The 12,164-nt window shown below is 43.9% G+C and overlaps 2 protein-coding genes across 2 annotated transcripts; both read right to left on the bottom strand.

Moving 5' to 3' along the window:
• Window positions 1-226: 226 nt before the first annotated feature.
• prnpb (prion protein b) lies at window positions 227-1,384 on the bottom strand (the record flags this gene model as incomplete). The annotated part of the gene is made up of 1 exon (XM_084468024.1): window positions 227-1,384. One exon carries the CDS (start codon window positions 1,382-1,384, stop codon window positions 227-229), a length of 1,158 nt encoding a protein of 385 aa, XP_084324150.1.
• A 1,140-nt stretch (window positions 1,385-2,524) lies between these two features.
• On the bottom strand, window positions 2,525-11,958 carry letm2 (leucine zipper-EF-hand containing transmembrane protein 2). Its single transcript, XM_084467561.1, has 11 exons — window positions 11,725-11,958; window positions 11,085-11,153; window positions 10,027-10,585; window positions 8,575-8,722; window positions 6,945-7,084; window positions 6,460-6,663; window positions 5,998-6,117; window positions 5,676-5,795; window positions 5,462-5,557; window positions 5,021-5,092; window positions 2,525-4,834 (listed from the first exon to the last, which is right to left on the bottom strand). Exons 2-11 carry the CDS (start codon window positions 11,129-11,131, stop codon window positions 4,778-4,780), a joined length of 1,563 nt encoding a protein of 520 aa, XP_084323687.1. The 5' UTR covers window positions 11,132-11,153; window positions 11,725-11,958; the 3' UTR covers window positions 2,525-4,777.
• Window positions 11,959-12,164: the final 206 nt, after the last annotated feature.

Below are 12,164 nucleotides of genomic sequence, written 5' to 3'. Positions count from 1 at the left end.
ATTTCATCATAATGACATTAAATATTAAAAGTAATTACCAGATATGAGACCACTGCAATCGATCGGCAGTCAGACATTTTTCCATTAAAAACTATGGTGCCTCTCATTTTTCCCGGCTGCACTCTAATGGGATGTATTTACCGGCGCTTTCAAAACAAACCCTGCCACTAATGGAATATTAACTTGGTTCCCCCTAAAAGCTCTACGATTTGTAATCAGGGCAGCATCAGTTGCAGCTCGCCAGGCTCAGCAAAGTGCCGACGACCACAGCCAAAACCTGCTGGAGGCCCCTCCCTGCACCCTGGGCTACTCCATCGAGTAACGACCCCCGTTTCTTCAAGTAGCCATCAGCGATGACTATGTACATTTTCACACAGCTCCTGGTCTTCAGCTGATCAATCAGCGCCGGGTAGCCGATGTCCACGATGCTAACGGTATCATCGTCGCCCTCGTCGCCATCGTCCAACCTAAGATCTTTGGATGCAGGGGGGAGTGGGTTGGCTGTTGGCTTGTTGGTCTGGTTGGGGCTTACGGTGTTGTTACTCCCCAATGTGTTCTTACTCCCCAATGTGTCGTTACTCTCCATTGTTTTCTTGCCTCTGCCGTTGTCTGTTGCCATGGGAATTATGGGAGAACTGGGAGTCTTAACAGTAGGTAACAGGTCCTGCCTCTTCATGCATGTGTTCATGTGTTTAGAAAAAGAGGGCGGGCTGAACACATAGTCCCTGCTGTAGTCGTTCTCGTCAGTGGACCGTCTGCCGTACGTCTGGTACATGTAGTGGTTGTAGTAGCGCTCATCGTGAGGGCTCTGGAAGTGGGAGGGGGGACGGGGGAACCTGCCGAGACCGTAGCCCAGAGCCATGCCCGTGATGACCCCTGCTCCGGCCGCTATTACCACACCACGCCCGAACTCTCTGGATCTGCTGGATGGGCCGTATCCCATTCCCTGCACCGAGCGGGAGTACGGAGAGCCCCCCGCTCCCCCGTGTCCGCCATACCCGTAGCTTCCTGCATAGCCAGGACTTAGGATTTTGTTACTAGGGTTGTAGTTGAGTTGTCCACCCGGGTAGCCTCCGCCATACCCACCTGCTTGGGGCTGGTTAGGCCTGCCGGCGCCCCATCCTTGTTGTGGGTATCCGTATTGATTGGTTGTGGGCCTCCCCTGGTTGGAGTCAGCTTTCTTCGGGTAGCTGCTGCCGGGTTGTGGCTGGGCGACCTTGGTGGGTTTCTTTCCCGAGTTTGTGTTTCCGCGATTGGATGTGGTGCTGGTGCCGCGGTTGGTGCTTGACCTCCCCCCACTGCTCGTCCCTCTCTTGGCCAGGGTCAGATGGATGAGGACCAGGAGGAAGGGGAGACACAGCAGGGCTACTGAAGTCGGCTTCATATCTGCCCGGCAGCAACAGGCATTGTCACAGAATTAAACACATATGGGAAAGCATATTTCAACTGCAATAAGGCCGGCTGAAGAGAGGGATAAGTTAATGAATCTATTTTGTTTTGAATTTTGTTTAATGTTGACAGTCAAATAAAAAAGCCTTTCCTTGAGGCCAACTTATCCTAAATTAATTTGTTAAAAGGGGCTTATGAAATTAATCATCATGCACATTCCCACAATAGCATACAAATCGCCTGTCATCACATTCACATACCTTCATGGCAGTGTCAAGTTGCGACTAGGTCCGATAAAAAATCTTTAGCTTCGGCTAAATATCCACACGTAATGTTATTTCTGTATTCACCAAAAGATCCCGTTACATTGGGTGCGTCGATCGAAAGTGCGCATGTTGCGAATAGGCGCATCACCTGTCAGGACTATCCTCATCTGACATAATAACACATCGATATAGCCATGTCTTAAATTATGATGTAGCAGTACGTTACACACATTGTATTATTGGGTTTTGCCAATACAGCACGCAAGCGACGACCATCTTGCCATAATAAAAAACAAATGGACATTAACCGTATATTGAGACGTATATGTTAGGAAATGGAAAACATTGTAGGTAGGAACCTACACATCAAAATAAAAAATATTTTTTAAGATGTCCTCTTAGTGCTCTTACCTTATCAACAGGTGCGAGGCGCGGGTTGGTGTTCTCGATATACTCTGAGGTCTGTTCCGAAACAGTGCCAGAGGTAATAGCGCGTGTGTCTGGGGTTGGGTGGAGACGCTCGGGTTCAGATGACGTCTGATTGGAAGTTGGGGAAATAAACATCACAGGGTTTGGTGTGATTTCCAGGATGTCGCAGGCAAAGATGATCTCAGCGTGAAGAATGAAGGGGGTTCGGATGCCCCAGTTGCTGTTGTAGGCTGTGCCACGTACATGCTTATAAAGACGCACTGCCATCTGGTGTCCATGGGTATAACAGCTCTGTGCGTTATCTTACGGAACGGATATATTCACAAAAATATTTACTAACTTTGATCCACGAATAGGAACAACAATATGCTACACATTTGACACTACAACTTGACATAGTCTAGTCAAATAAAAAAATGAAACAGGGCACATGTTTTCATCTCATGATTTTAATCACGTTAATGTTGCTCTTCCATCACTCAAACAGCCATTGACAAGTTAAGATAATGTAGCCTACAGCATTTCATGGGGGAACAGCGAAACGGAGTAGCAATGTCATGGGGTGGAGTTAAGAATCTGTGGAGGAGAGGACCGCTCCCAGGAGCAGACATGTTGGGCATCGAGGCTCGGAGTTAGACAGGCATGGCCTAAAATATAGCAGAATAACTAACTGGTTCTCTCCTAATCAGAATTGATTTAAATTATGGGAGTGGCAAATAATTTGAACCTGGAGTGTAAATAGAGTAATAATGTATTGAAAAATAAATCCAGGGTTTTTAACAATTGCTTAATACATTTATGATGAGGGGCAAGTGATTTTAAAGTATTCATATAAAGAAGCCGAATCTCTTTGTAAAAAATAATTGATAAACTGGCACATTTTCTGATAACTAGAAGTTGTGGTAAATTTGGCAACATTTTCCCTTTTATTTTCCAACCTGTCGTCCTTCCTAGTAGGCCTAGTAGATAATCACTTGCCAACAATCGTTGGCTGTCATTAAATGAAATTCCATTTCGATAAATATTGTTAGTGGAGTAAGAAGAGAAAATGTCAAAGTGTGACATTGAAGCAAGGCACCTTGGACCTTGGGTTCAAAAGTAATTCAAGGCAGTGCAAAGTTAAACAGGTTCGGGGACTGGGGCTCCAATTTAGCCTGGCTAAAATATTGCCCCCTATTGGCGCTCTTTGACTGTAAACTGGTAGCATGAACGCTTGGTTCAACTGTGAGCGATATGAGAAAGAACGGCAAGGAAACCATTTAAATTTCCTCCAGGAGCTAACAGACTATTTTCAGAGGGGTAAATAATCTGTTTCTGGATAAAGGGAGTCTGACCAAATCAAAACGCTAAACACCATACCACACACACATGGGGAACCATACGCATACATGGTTCGGTAATAAAGAATGCATATGTTCTCCTGGTTCATTTGAATATGAAAAAGTAATTAAGGGTGATGGGTGGAGATTAATAGTGATGTCATATTCTGCTTTCAATATTTATATTACAAATAAAAACGCAGTTCTTTAAATTGTTCCAAAAATAAACAAATCCTTATTCAATACAATGTTACAATGAGTGTCTTGCATTTAATTGCCATCATTGCTTGTCAAGTATCTTCAAATAAAATCCAAAATTAAAAAGGTGATTGTAGCATTAAAACACAATATAACACTGTATATTCCAATACAATCGCCAAATTCTACAGCGTGTCAGTTAAACTGGTTACACGACACATCTGTACATGACAAGGGATGTGAGCTTTCTCAACAATATTTATAGACAAACAGTATGCATCCAATATTAATTTTAGCCAGCCAACACCACATAAATAATCCAACTTTATTTTGTCCCTGGGCCATCCAAACCAAAAAGTCATCAAATGGCTGTAGTGAATAATTTTTTTTTTAAATAGCTTATTTACTTTTGGGACTTTGCTTCATTCACAATTGAGTACATTAAAACTATAAAAAGGTAAGGACAGCCACAGATGGCTATTGAACTTAAAAGTTCAAAGCAGCCTATTTGGGGAAGGAGTCTTCCATTACCATACCAGTTGACTTTGTTAATCTGGGCTGGATTTAAGGGTAAAACTAATTTATCTTTCAAGTTCATGGAACCTTTACTTAAGAACATTTTAGATAGCTGGATAGCACACTGTACAGAGCAGCTGCTGCATTGTCGGACCAAGAACAATATACAGGGTATTTACAAATATACAAGGAGAGGCTGGGCTCTTCACGACCACATCCAGCCAGACTGAAACCATCACGCTCTAGTCCTCTCCTCCTAGGTCAAATAAATCTGAGTTTGGTCAATGCATTGTTCAACTGAACAGAATGCAAAAACGTTATACTGCATACAGTCAAAGCAATCTGCTACTGATGGGCAAGTAAGGTGTGTGTGTGCCGTCCCTCCCAGGGTGAACGTCTGGGACAGTAAACCAGAGCTGGGGGGGTCAGTGGAGAGTCCCTGGCATCGTTAAAATTCCAATGACAGAGATACTCTGAAGAAAGAAACATTAAAACTGGGACAGAGTGTTCCACTGAGGTGGTCTGCATAAGAGTTAAGGCATGGAGAAAAGGGGGGGGGGGATGAGACGTCTAATGGCTGAAAGCTTTGTGTTGAAGATCACTGCAGGCATGACGGTCGATCACCACATCCCTGTCTGACACAAGTTCTGGTCGGCGTCTTTAAACACCATTAGCAGTCATCTTGCTCTTCTGGGATAATTCTGTGGCTGCTTTTGCCTGGAAGAAAGATAAGAAGATAAGGAGACATGAGGAAGATTAAGTTCAGGTGAAAGAAGACTTTCCTCGGATTCTTGGCAGAATCATGTTTCTATCGGTAGCAAACGCTAAGTGGATTACAAAAACCAGCCTAGCATGGGATATTCTAGATGTGTATGTTGATACACAGGGTCAAGAGTAATTTACCTGGAGCACCTCAGCAGGAGTTAAGGGTTTGTTGGACACCAAGGAAGGAGCTTTGTCGCTCAACTCCTCCACCTTGGTTGAACAGAGAGGGAAAGATGCATTACAACTCGGAAGGGAGGCGTTGCAAGAGTCTATTTGCCATTCATATTTAGTATGAATGGATTCAAGACAAATTGTTTTATAAAACACAGGGTTCGTCCCTTGTACATTTATATGCTTTTATTTCTTAGTGTCAAATTTCCTTCAGGGATAAATAAATATATGCATTGCATGCAGTGTACAACTGAAATAAAAAAAAAACGTTTTTACATCAGAGAGTAAGTTCCAAATGTGCAAATGTGTAAATTTTTGTGGTCCAACATGCGTTACTGCTTAAAAGGTGATTTTGCAATGACCGTGGGGTGAACTTTTAAAGTTCACACAAGAGTCACCCGTACTTACCGGTCTGTCTTTGATGATCAGCGCAGGATCAGTCAGCAGGTCAGTTTTGGCTGATGTTGTTTTCTCTGAATTCTCTACTGGAGGAGGAGTGGCTTTCTGCGAATACAAAACCAAAAGATTAAGGATCAACAACAAAGAGCTGATTGAGAGGAGCGAAGACCACATGATAATCATCCCCACAAGAGAGCGGTCAATCAAGCCGTGGGATTCTAACCTCTAGTTTGGGGACTGGGGGGATAACGGGAGCTTTGGGTTTGAGGTCTGTCAGGTACATGGCCCGGGAGAGCAGGAGTAGGGATGGAGGTACATTTTCCTTCAGATGCAGGTCGATCCACTGGTGGAGAAAACATAAGATGGTCACACATTGGTGGATTTCAGTAGGCGGCATGTGGCGAAGCATCCAAATGCTACTTAAAATATTTAATTTCAAATATACTAAATATTTAAAGTCCCAGTAGACCGTAATGCAATAAAGCGTAGCGTCAATCATAATGTGACAACAGTGAAAACCAGCCCCAGCACACAATATGCCTCACCTGCTGCATCTGCTGACGAAGCTGATCAGTGGTCAGACCCAGTGACCTCATACCCCGACTACGACACGCTGCCTGCAGCTCTGACACACTCATAGCGGGTACGCCCTCTGTTGCAATCATCTGCAAAGACAGAAAGAGAGAAGTGTCAGGACTGGTCAGATGCTTAACAATGACAATGAACTTAACAGAATTATGTTCCTTAGGGAGCTTTTTATCTTGTATTTCTTCAGAACACCCTGACATGAATGTTAAATGGCCTGATTTAAACACAGCTTCCATTATTCGATTGTTTTGGAAAGTAACACAGCCTTAACGTGCAAAATAGAGAACATCAGAGGTAAGGCTGCAAAATCTTGCCACATTTTCACCGTAGGTCCCCACCCATAGTACTTCCTGTTTTTAATCACATCTGCCTTCTCCTTTCCGTGCACACCCCGTGTCATACAACACACTCTCCCTCACCTCGTCGTCTGCCTTGATGTTCCGCAGCTGCATCATCAGCTGGAACCGCAGCAGGTTATTGGTGCCGATGGGCTGCAGCTCCAGCAGCTTGCACAGCGCCACCAGCTGGGGGCGCTCAAGGTGCTCCAGGGTCAGCTCATCCTCAAACAGCTTGGAGAACTTCACTATGTCCTTGGTGGTCGGCTGCTCTCCAGTGTGCCTCACCTTTAGATTCAAATGATAACAGAATACCACAATAGGAGAACAACAGACAATTACAAAATAAGTTTATAAATTGCTCCCAAGCTAGTATGTCTGACGGACACTGTATCACGCCTCTCTGAAACGGGAACATGTAATCTGGTTGAGGCAACTGGTTAAAGATTGATAGAGAAAGGAGCTGTCTCTAAAGCAGAGGCACGACGAGCAGTCTGATGGCTGAGCTGATCAAATGACCTATGACAGCATGCCAGGGGAATGCCATAATTAAAAGATTAACGCTTTACCTTTTGCACGTAAGTGGAGAAGCGCTGCGTCTCGTCCTCCGTCAGAGCCTTGGCCTTATTTCTGCGCGCCATCTCAGCAATGGTTTCCTGGAGGAACTTGGCCAGCTCCAACTTAGCAGCAAGGCCCTTCTTCTGCTTCTCTTCCTACAGACAAAGCAGAGAGCCCAGGTTTTAGTTGAAGTCGGGTCGTCCGGGTGGGATTGTACAGTGTTGCAACACATCTGGTAAAACAAATACTAGTGGCAGGCACCCGTAGACATAGAATGGGAGTTATCTTGGGTGAAAGTCAAGGCTTCCTGTATGTAAAATGATCTATTCACTTTGTTTCCATGTTCAATTAATATCAAACCATATTCTAGGTCAGAAGAAACGGCCTTGACAGGCTTGAGACTGAAAAAAACATCCATAATGCTAATGTTATTCCTTTCTTGTAACAAATGAGCTTTGACCAGCTGTGTCCTGTATTTGACCTGTTGGGTTTCCTGTCTACTTCTAGATAATGTTACCAGAACTGGTTCATTGAATCATAGTGCTGGTTTAGCTTTCACGAATAACTCTGAACAGCGAAGGACTGTTCTGACGGAAAGAAACCTCTCTACAGTCTAGGGCCACCAGCCAGTTTCAACATGACATATAATAGATAATTATACTTGTAGTAGTCTACTTTACCACGTGAAACCATCTATAAGAAACAAAAACCAAATCTGGGCTTTAGAAGTGCCAAAGAGCACAGATTGATATGCTAAATGTCCTAACAGAACCATCTTCTCGTTGTAAACTGAAGAAGACCTGATCACACATAACAATGTTTACGCAAGCAACATCCACCCAGGGACTCATTTGTATTAAGAGTCCCCTGGGGCTGACTAGTCCCTTTTACACAGCTTGTTCAAGGCGGGAATGTTGCCGTTATCCCGCTGCCTCGCCTTCTATATAGAATGTACAAACAAGGAATGGGGGGGGCATTACTGTTTACCGCTCTCAAGCCGGCAGCAGAGGGAGTATCATAGCAGAATCTATGCCTGTGTTAAAAGGGGTGAACCGGCATCGCAGAGAGGGGTGTGACGCTATGTGTCAGACCCACCACCAGGGAATCTCCAGACGTCTATGGCGTCTTGGGTCTGCGCACCTTTCTGCTTCTTTTAACTTGTCCTCCAGTGTATTTTTGATCACACAAACACTGCTTGAACGAATCCACAATTGTTAGGCAACTTTGCTTGCGTTTGAAGAGTAGTTTAAATGTGCATGAATGGCCTGTCAGCACTAAGTTCACCTGCCATCATTGTTTAGAAAGCAATGTGGCCACCTGATGCGTATATTATAAGTCACACCCGACACGGCACTGATGTGTTACACGTCACACCTCTGATTCCGGAACACCGGCATGCTATGTAAAATAAAACACGGTAAAACATTATGCCGGCTTTGTTTGGTGACAAGTTTTCATTACTCTTTTCTCAGATTGGGGATCTCTGTATAAAAAGGGGCTTGTGAGAGGGAAAGAGTGAAAATAATGTGATGGGCAGCTGACTGCAGACTTCTGTATGATGACGTTTAAGCAGCCATATCTAAAAAATTATATAAAAAATTATATAAGTGTACAAAATGTGGGGACTGTGCAAATGTAAACTTGCCTTTTTGGACTCCGTTTCGAAGGTAGATGGCAGCATCTCGGGGAAGATCTTGAGGAAGACGGGCAGCAGGAACTCCATGAAAGGAACGATGATGAAGACCATGAAGGGGACAAGGCGGAACAGGTCTGCACAGGTCCTCAGTAGCTGTGAATAAACAGAGACATGGGAGTCATGAATAAACAGATCAGCAGATGAATAATAATAAGTCACCCAAAGCACAAGGACCCAAAGCTACTTTGTTCTAGGATACGAGACACACTGTGCCTAGAGTGAAGTGAAAACAAATTGAAACTCTCCCAGCTGTTGATACTAGCACTTCCTTGGTACATGCTTCTCTATCCACTGTGTTTGAGTACTTTGTTTTGTTGTTATGGTGTTGCATTTGTTATCATTTTGGGGGCTGTGACTGCAAAGTGGACCAATACAGTGACCTGAAATGGACCCAGATAGAGTTACAGTGTATGCACTAGACTGTGGTGTTAGTTGAAGCGTCTGGGGAGTAACTATCCCTGCATTCTTTGGCAGATTAAGGGGAGGGAAATGTAGGCCAACAATAGTTCCGTCATTAGATCAGCAACTATATACAGTAATGAATCATTATGGAGGTACAGCCTCCTTAACGATTAATCTTTTAAGTCAATACATAACACTTATATACAATATACAAATGTGTCAGTTTGGAGTAATCACCAATAGAAAAATAACAAATTGTTGTTCTCTAATCTATTGAAAGACGAATGTAACCCAGTTAGTTATTAGATTTTGATTTAAAACAAGTAGATTTGTGTCCCACGACATTAAGGAACAGGGTCAGGGAGAACTCAAACTAATGTTCTGGTTCAAAAATGAATTCTTGTGTTTTTAAAAGTCTCAGTTTAAAGGGATCTAAGACACCTAGGGGGAGTGGACCCTACGGATAAATGTAGTGAAGGATATGCATTCTAAAATAACAATGGATTGTGTGGATGTTGCCCGAAACTGTTACTTGATGGACGAGAGAGGGGAGGGGAGGGGCTCAGGCTTGAGGAGAGTTTGGTTTCTGATTAACAAGTGAGAATAATTTGATGAATACACCCTGACCCTTTGGTATTGGCACCTGGCTTAAACTCAAACAATGCATCTTATTTTACAGCTATGTCTTAATGACTGCCAAATGAATTAACTTAATGAGGAAATATTTGAATTGAGAAACTGTAAGGGTCACTCGATGGCTTTGGGCTAGTAAAAAGTAAACTTAGGTCATTCAACCCAAATCATTGTCCTGATCAGGCTGGTCCATAAAAGGATTATATAAACATGTGCACTATAATCAACCCTACAGTGTTGTTTAGCGATGGATTTCAGCAGCTAGTTGTGTTTGGTTTAATAAATTATGAAAGATGTGAAATATTAAAAGTTCTTCTGTTTTGTGGTCCAACAGAGATCATTACACCTTTGGTTCCGCTTACCCTTCTCCTCTCTCTGCGTGTGAGCAGCTGTCCGTGCAGCAGCCTCCACACCATCCGGCTCGCTATCGAGGTGTCGATGCCCAGCAACCGGAAGCCGTTGTAGTAGTGCTTCACCTCGTCCACGACTCTCTGGTATAGAGTCTTTCTCAACGCCTTTTCCTGTGCCGGAGAGACAGCCGGTGCCGCCGCCGCCGCTGAGGATGATGTTGTTGTTGTTGCTGTGGCAGCTGGAGTGGGGTTTGGCAGTTGTTGGGCTGGAGGTGGGGGAGTGACAGAGTCCTTCACGGCCCCAGTAGAGGCTACCTGTCCTGGGGCAGCAGAGGCCTTGGTGCTCCCCTGTTCCTGCTTGGTGTCATTGAACCAAACTGTGCTGCTGTGCAGCGAGCGGGCCAGCAGTGCAGAGGTGGGAGTGCGATGGGGGGCAAGGGTGCGGGAGCAGCGGGGGTAAGTTGAACAGAGGCGCCTGAGTGGACATGATGGTGATGCAGGGCTGGGTGGGTCGATGTGAAGGTAGGCTTTAGATGGGAAAGAGGTGCAGCTGTGCCTTATATAGGAGCCTCTGTGGACAGCAAAGGGAGAAAGTGTTATTACTGAATAAGTTGTTGTTATTAGTTTTTTTAGTTTCAGCGGTATAGAGATAGCGTTTTTTTTCTGATTGGCCACTTATTTACCTCTTTATTTATATGCTACTTAAACTAGTAGCAAAGCACAATTCTGACTCAGCATTTCCTTACACCAAATATAACAATCAAATCCATGCATTTGTTATAAGGGATAAACTTTACATCAGTACACAATGCTATGCAAACAAAGATTTCTGCAAGTCCCAGAACACAATGATAACAAAATATATGGTATCTCACCAGCTGCAAGTGTTTTAGATAGAACATTGGTCTACACACAGTACATTATAAAGGAACCTACAATCCCCATTTATTAAAGTGGTCGTCACTATTACTACATTTTATTAAGTTAGCTTAGTGGAACACATTGACAATTGTCACGGAGTACTGTAGATTGTAGACTAGACTGTAGACCATTTGATCAAAATGACATACCTCGATCTGGTAACAGCAAGGAGCACCTGTGAACTATACACCGCCATGGCAGCAACAGGCTACGGTCTTCTGTGAAAGAAAGTTTTTTTTGATTGACTTTTTTGATTGACTACAACAGTGATCTTATGCGCAAAAAGCCCACCTATAACATGTGCACGTTGAGACCACCAGGAAGCCAACGGGGGGCAAAATACTATAGGCTGTACACGGTTATAACATGCGTAATTGCGTACCCAACCCATGTACAATGAGCCTGCGTCCGCGTCACGTGTACACACGTAAATAGACAGAACGCACGCCGACGATCTACGACACACGTCGTAGATTATGTGGCCAGAAAAATACTAAGAATGCCTTCTAAGCAATGCGAATGTGAAATAACACAAAACTACCATAGACCAACACTTTATAATTAAATGCGTTCGGGTTTAGTTGACACTTTGCGAAATAGTAACATACTAACGTTACATAACGCTCACTCACACAGTATTTCCGAGATCCCATATAATTGATACGTGATCGGGTTCTCGGTCTCGCATAACAGGTTCGTAACAAGTGTCGAGCGGCTGGTTATTCTGGTAGTTTCGTGTTCAGAGCTGGCTAGCGAACAGCTGAAAATGGAGGCTGGTTGATGACGAACCTCCGGCTTCGATGTCCCGGCTATGGCTGCCGACTGTGGGTTGTTGCGAGGCCTCTGTGTGAGACTTCAACAAAATAATCCATTCACCGCCGACGCTTCGATTCAAGAGCCTCGAAGAATATACCGACTGTCGTAATGTCAAACCCATTTACAGTATGTTTAAAGAGTAAAAAAACACGTAAAAAGTTGCTAGTCCACAACGTCCTTCCAGACGGCGCGGCTCGAGCTGCTGCACTGAAAAGGTCACGTGCGTGGATGTTGTGCACGCAGGGATCAGGCGAGGAAAGTGACGTTGTTTCCAACAGCCAATCAGAAGACCACCACATCTTACCGCATCTTGGCCGCTTTTTATATTATATATCCTTTAATGTGTACAAAATAGCCAATGCCCATCATATTATGAATTATTATTTTTTTTTTTCAAAAGACTGACTAGGCTT

This window comes from Micromesistius poutassou (assembly GCF_964030765.1).
Source record: "Micromesistius poutassou genome assembly, chromosome: 5".
Taxonomy (NCBI): domain Eukaryota; kingdom Metazoa; phylum Chordata; class Actinopteri; order Gadiformes; family Gadidae; genus Micromesistius; species Micromesistius poutassou.
Note: the sequence above shows the minus strand (reverse complement) of the source record. Positions and strands in the feature narration are given on the sequence as shown.

Excerpts from the sequence above, each read along its gene's own strand:
- letm2 (XM_084467561.1), bottom strand. The coding sequence starts at position 11,131 with ATGGCGGTGTATAGTTCACAGGTGCTCCTTGCTGTTACCAGATCGAG. Across the intron at positions 7,085-8,574 it reads AACGGAGTCCAAAAAGGCAA|AGAAGCAGAAGAAGGGCCTT; the intron begins GTTTACATTTGC and ends GTCTGTAGGAAG. Across the intron at positions 5,796-5,997 it reads TTCGTCAGCAGATGCAGCAG|TGGATCGACCTGCATCTGAA; the intron begins GTGAGGCATATT and ends TTTCTCCACCAG.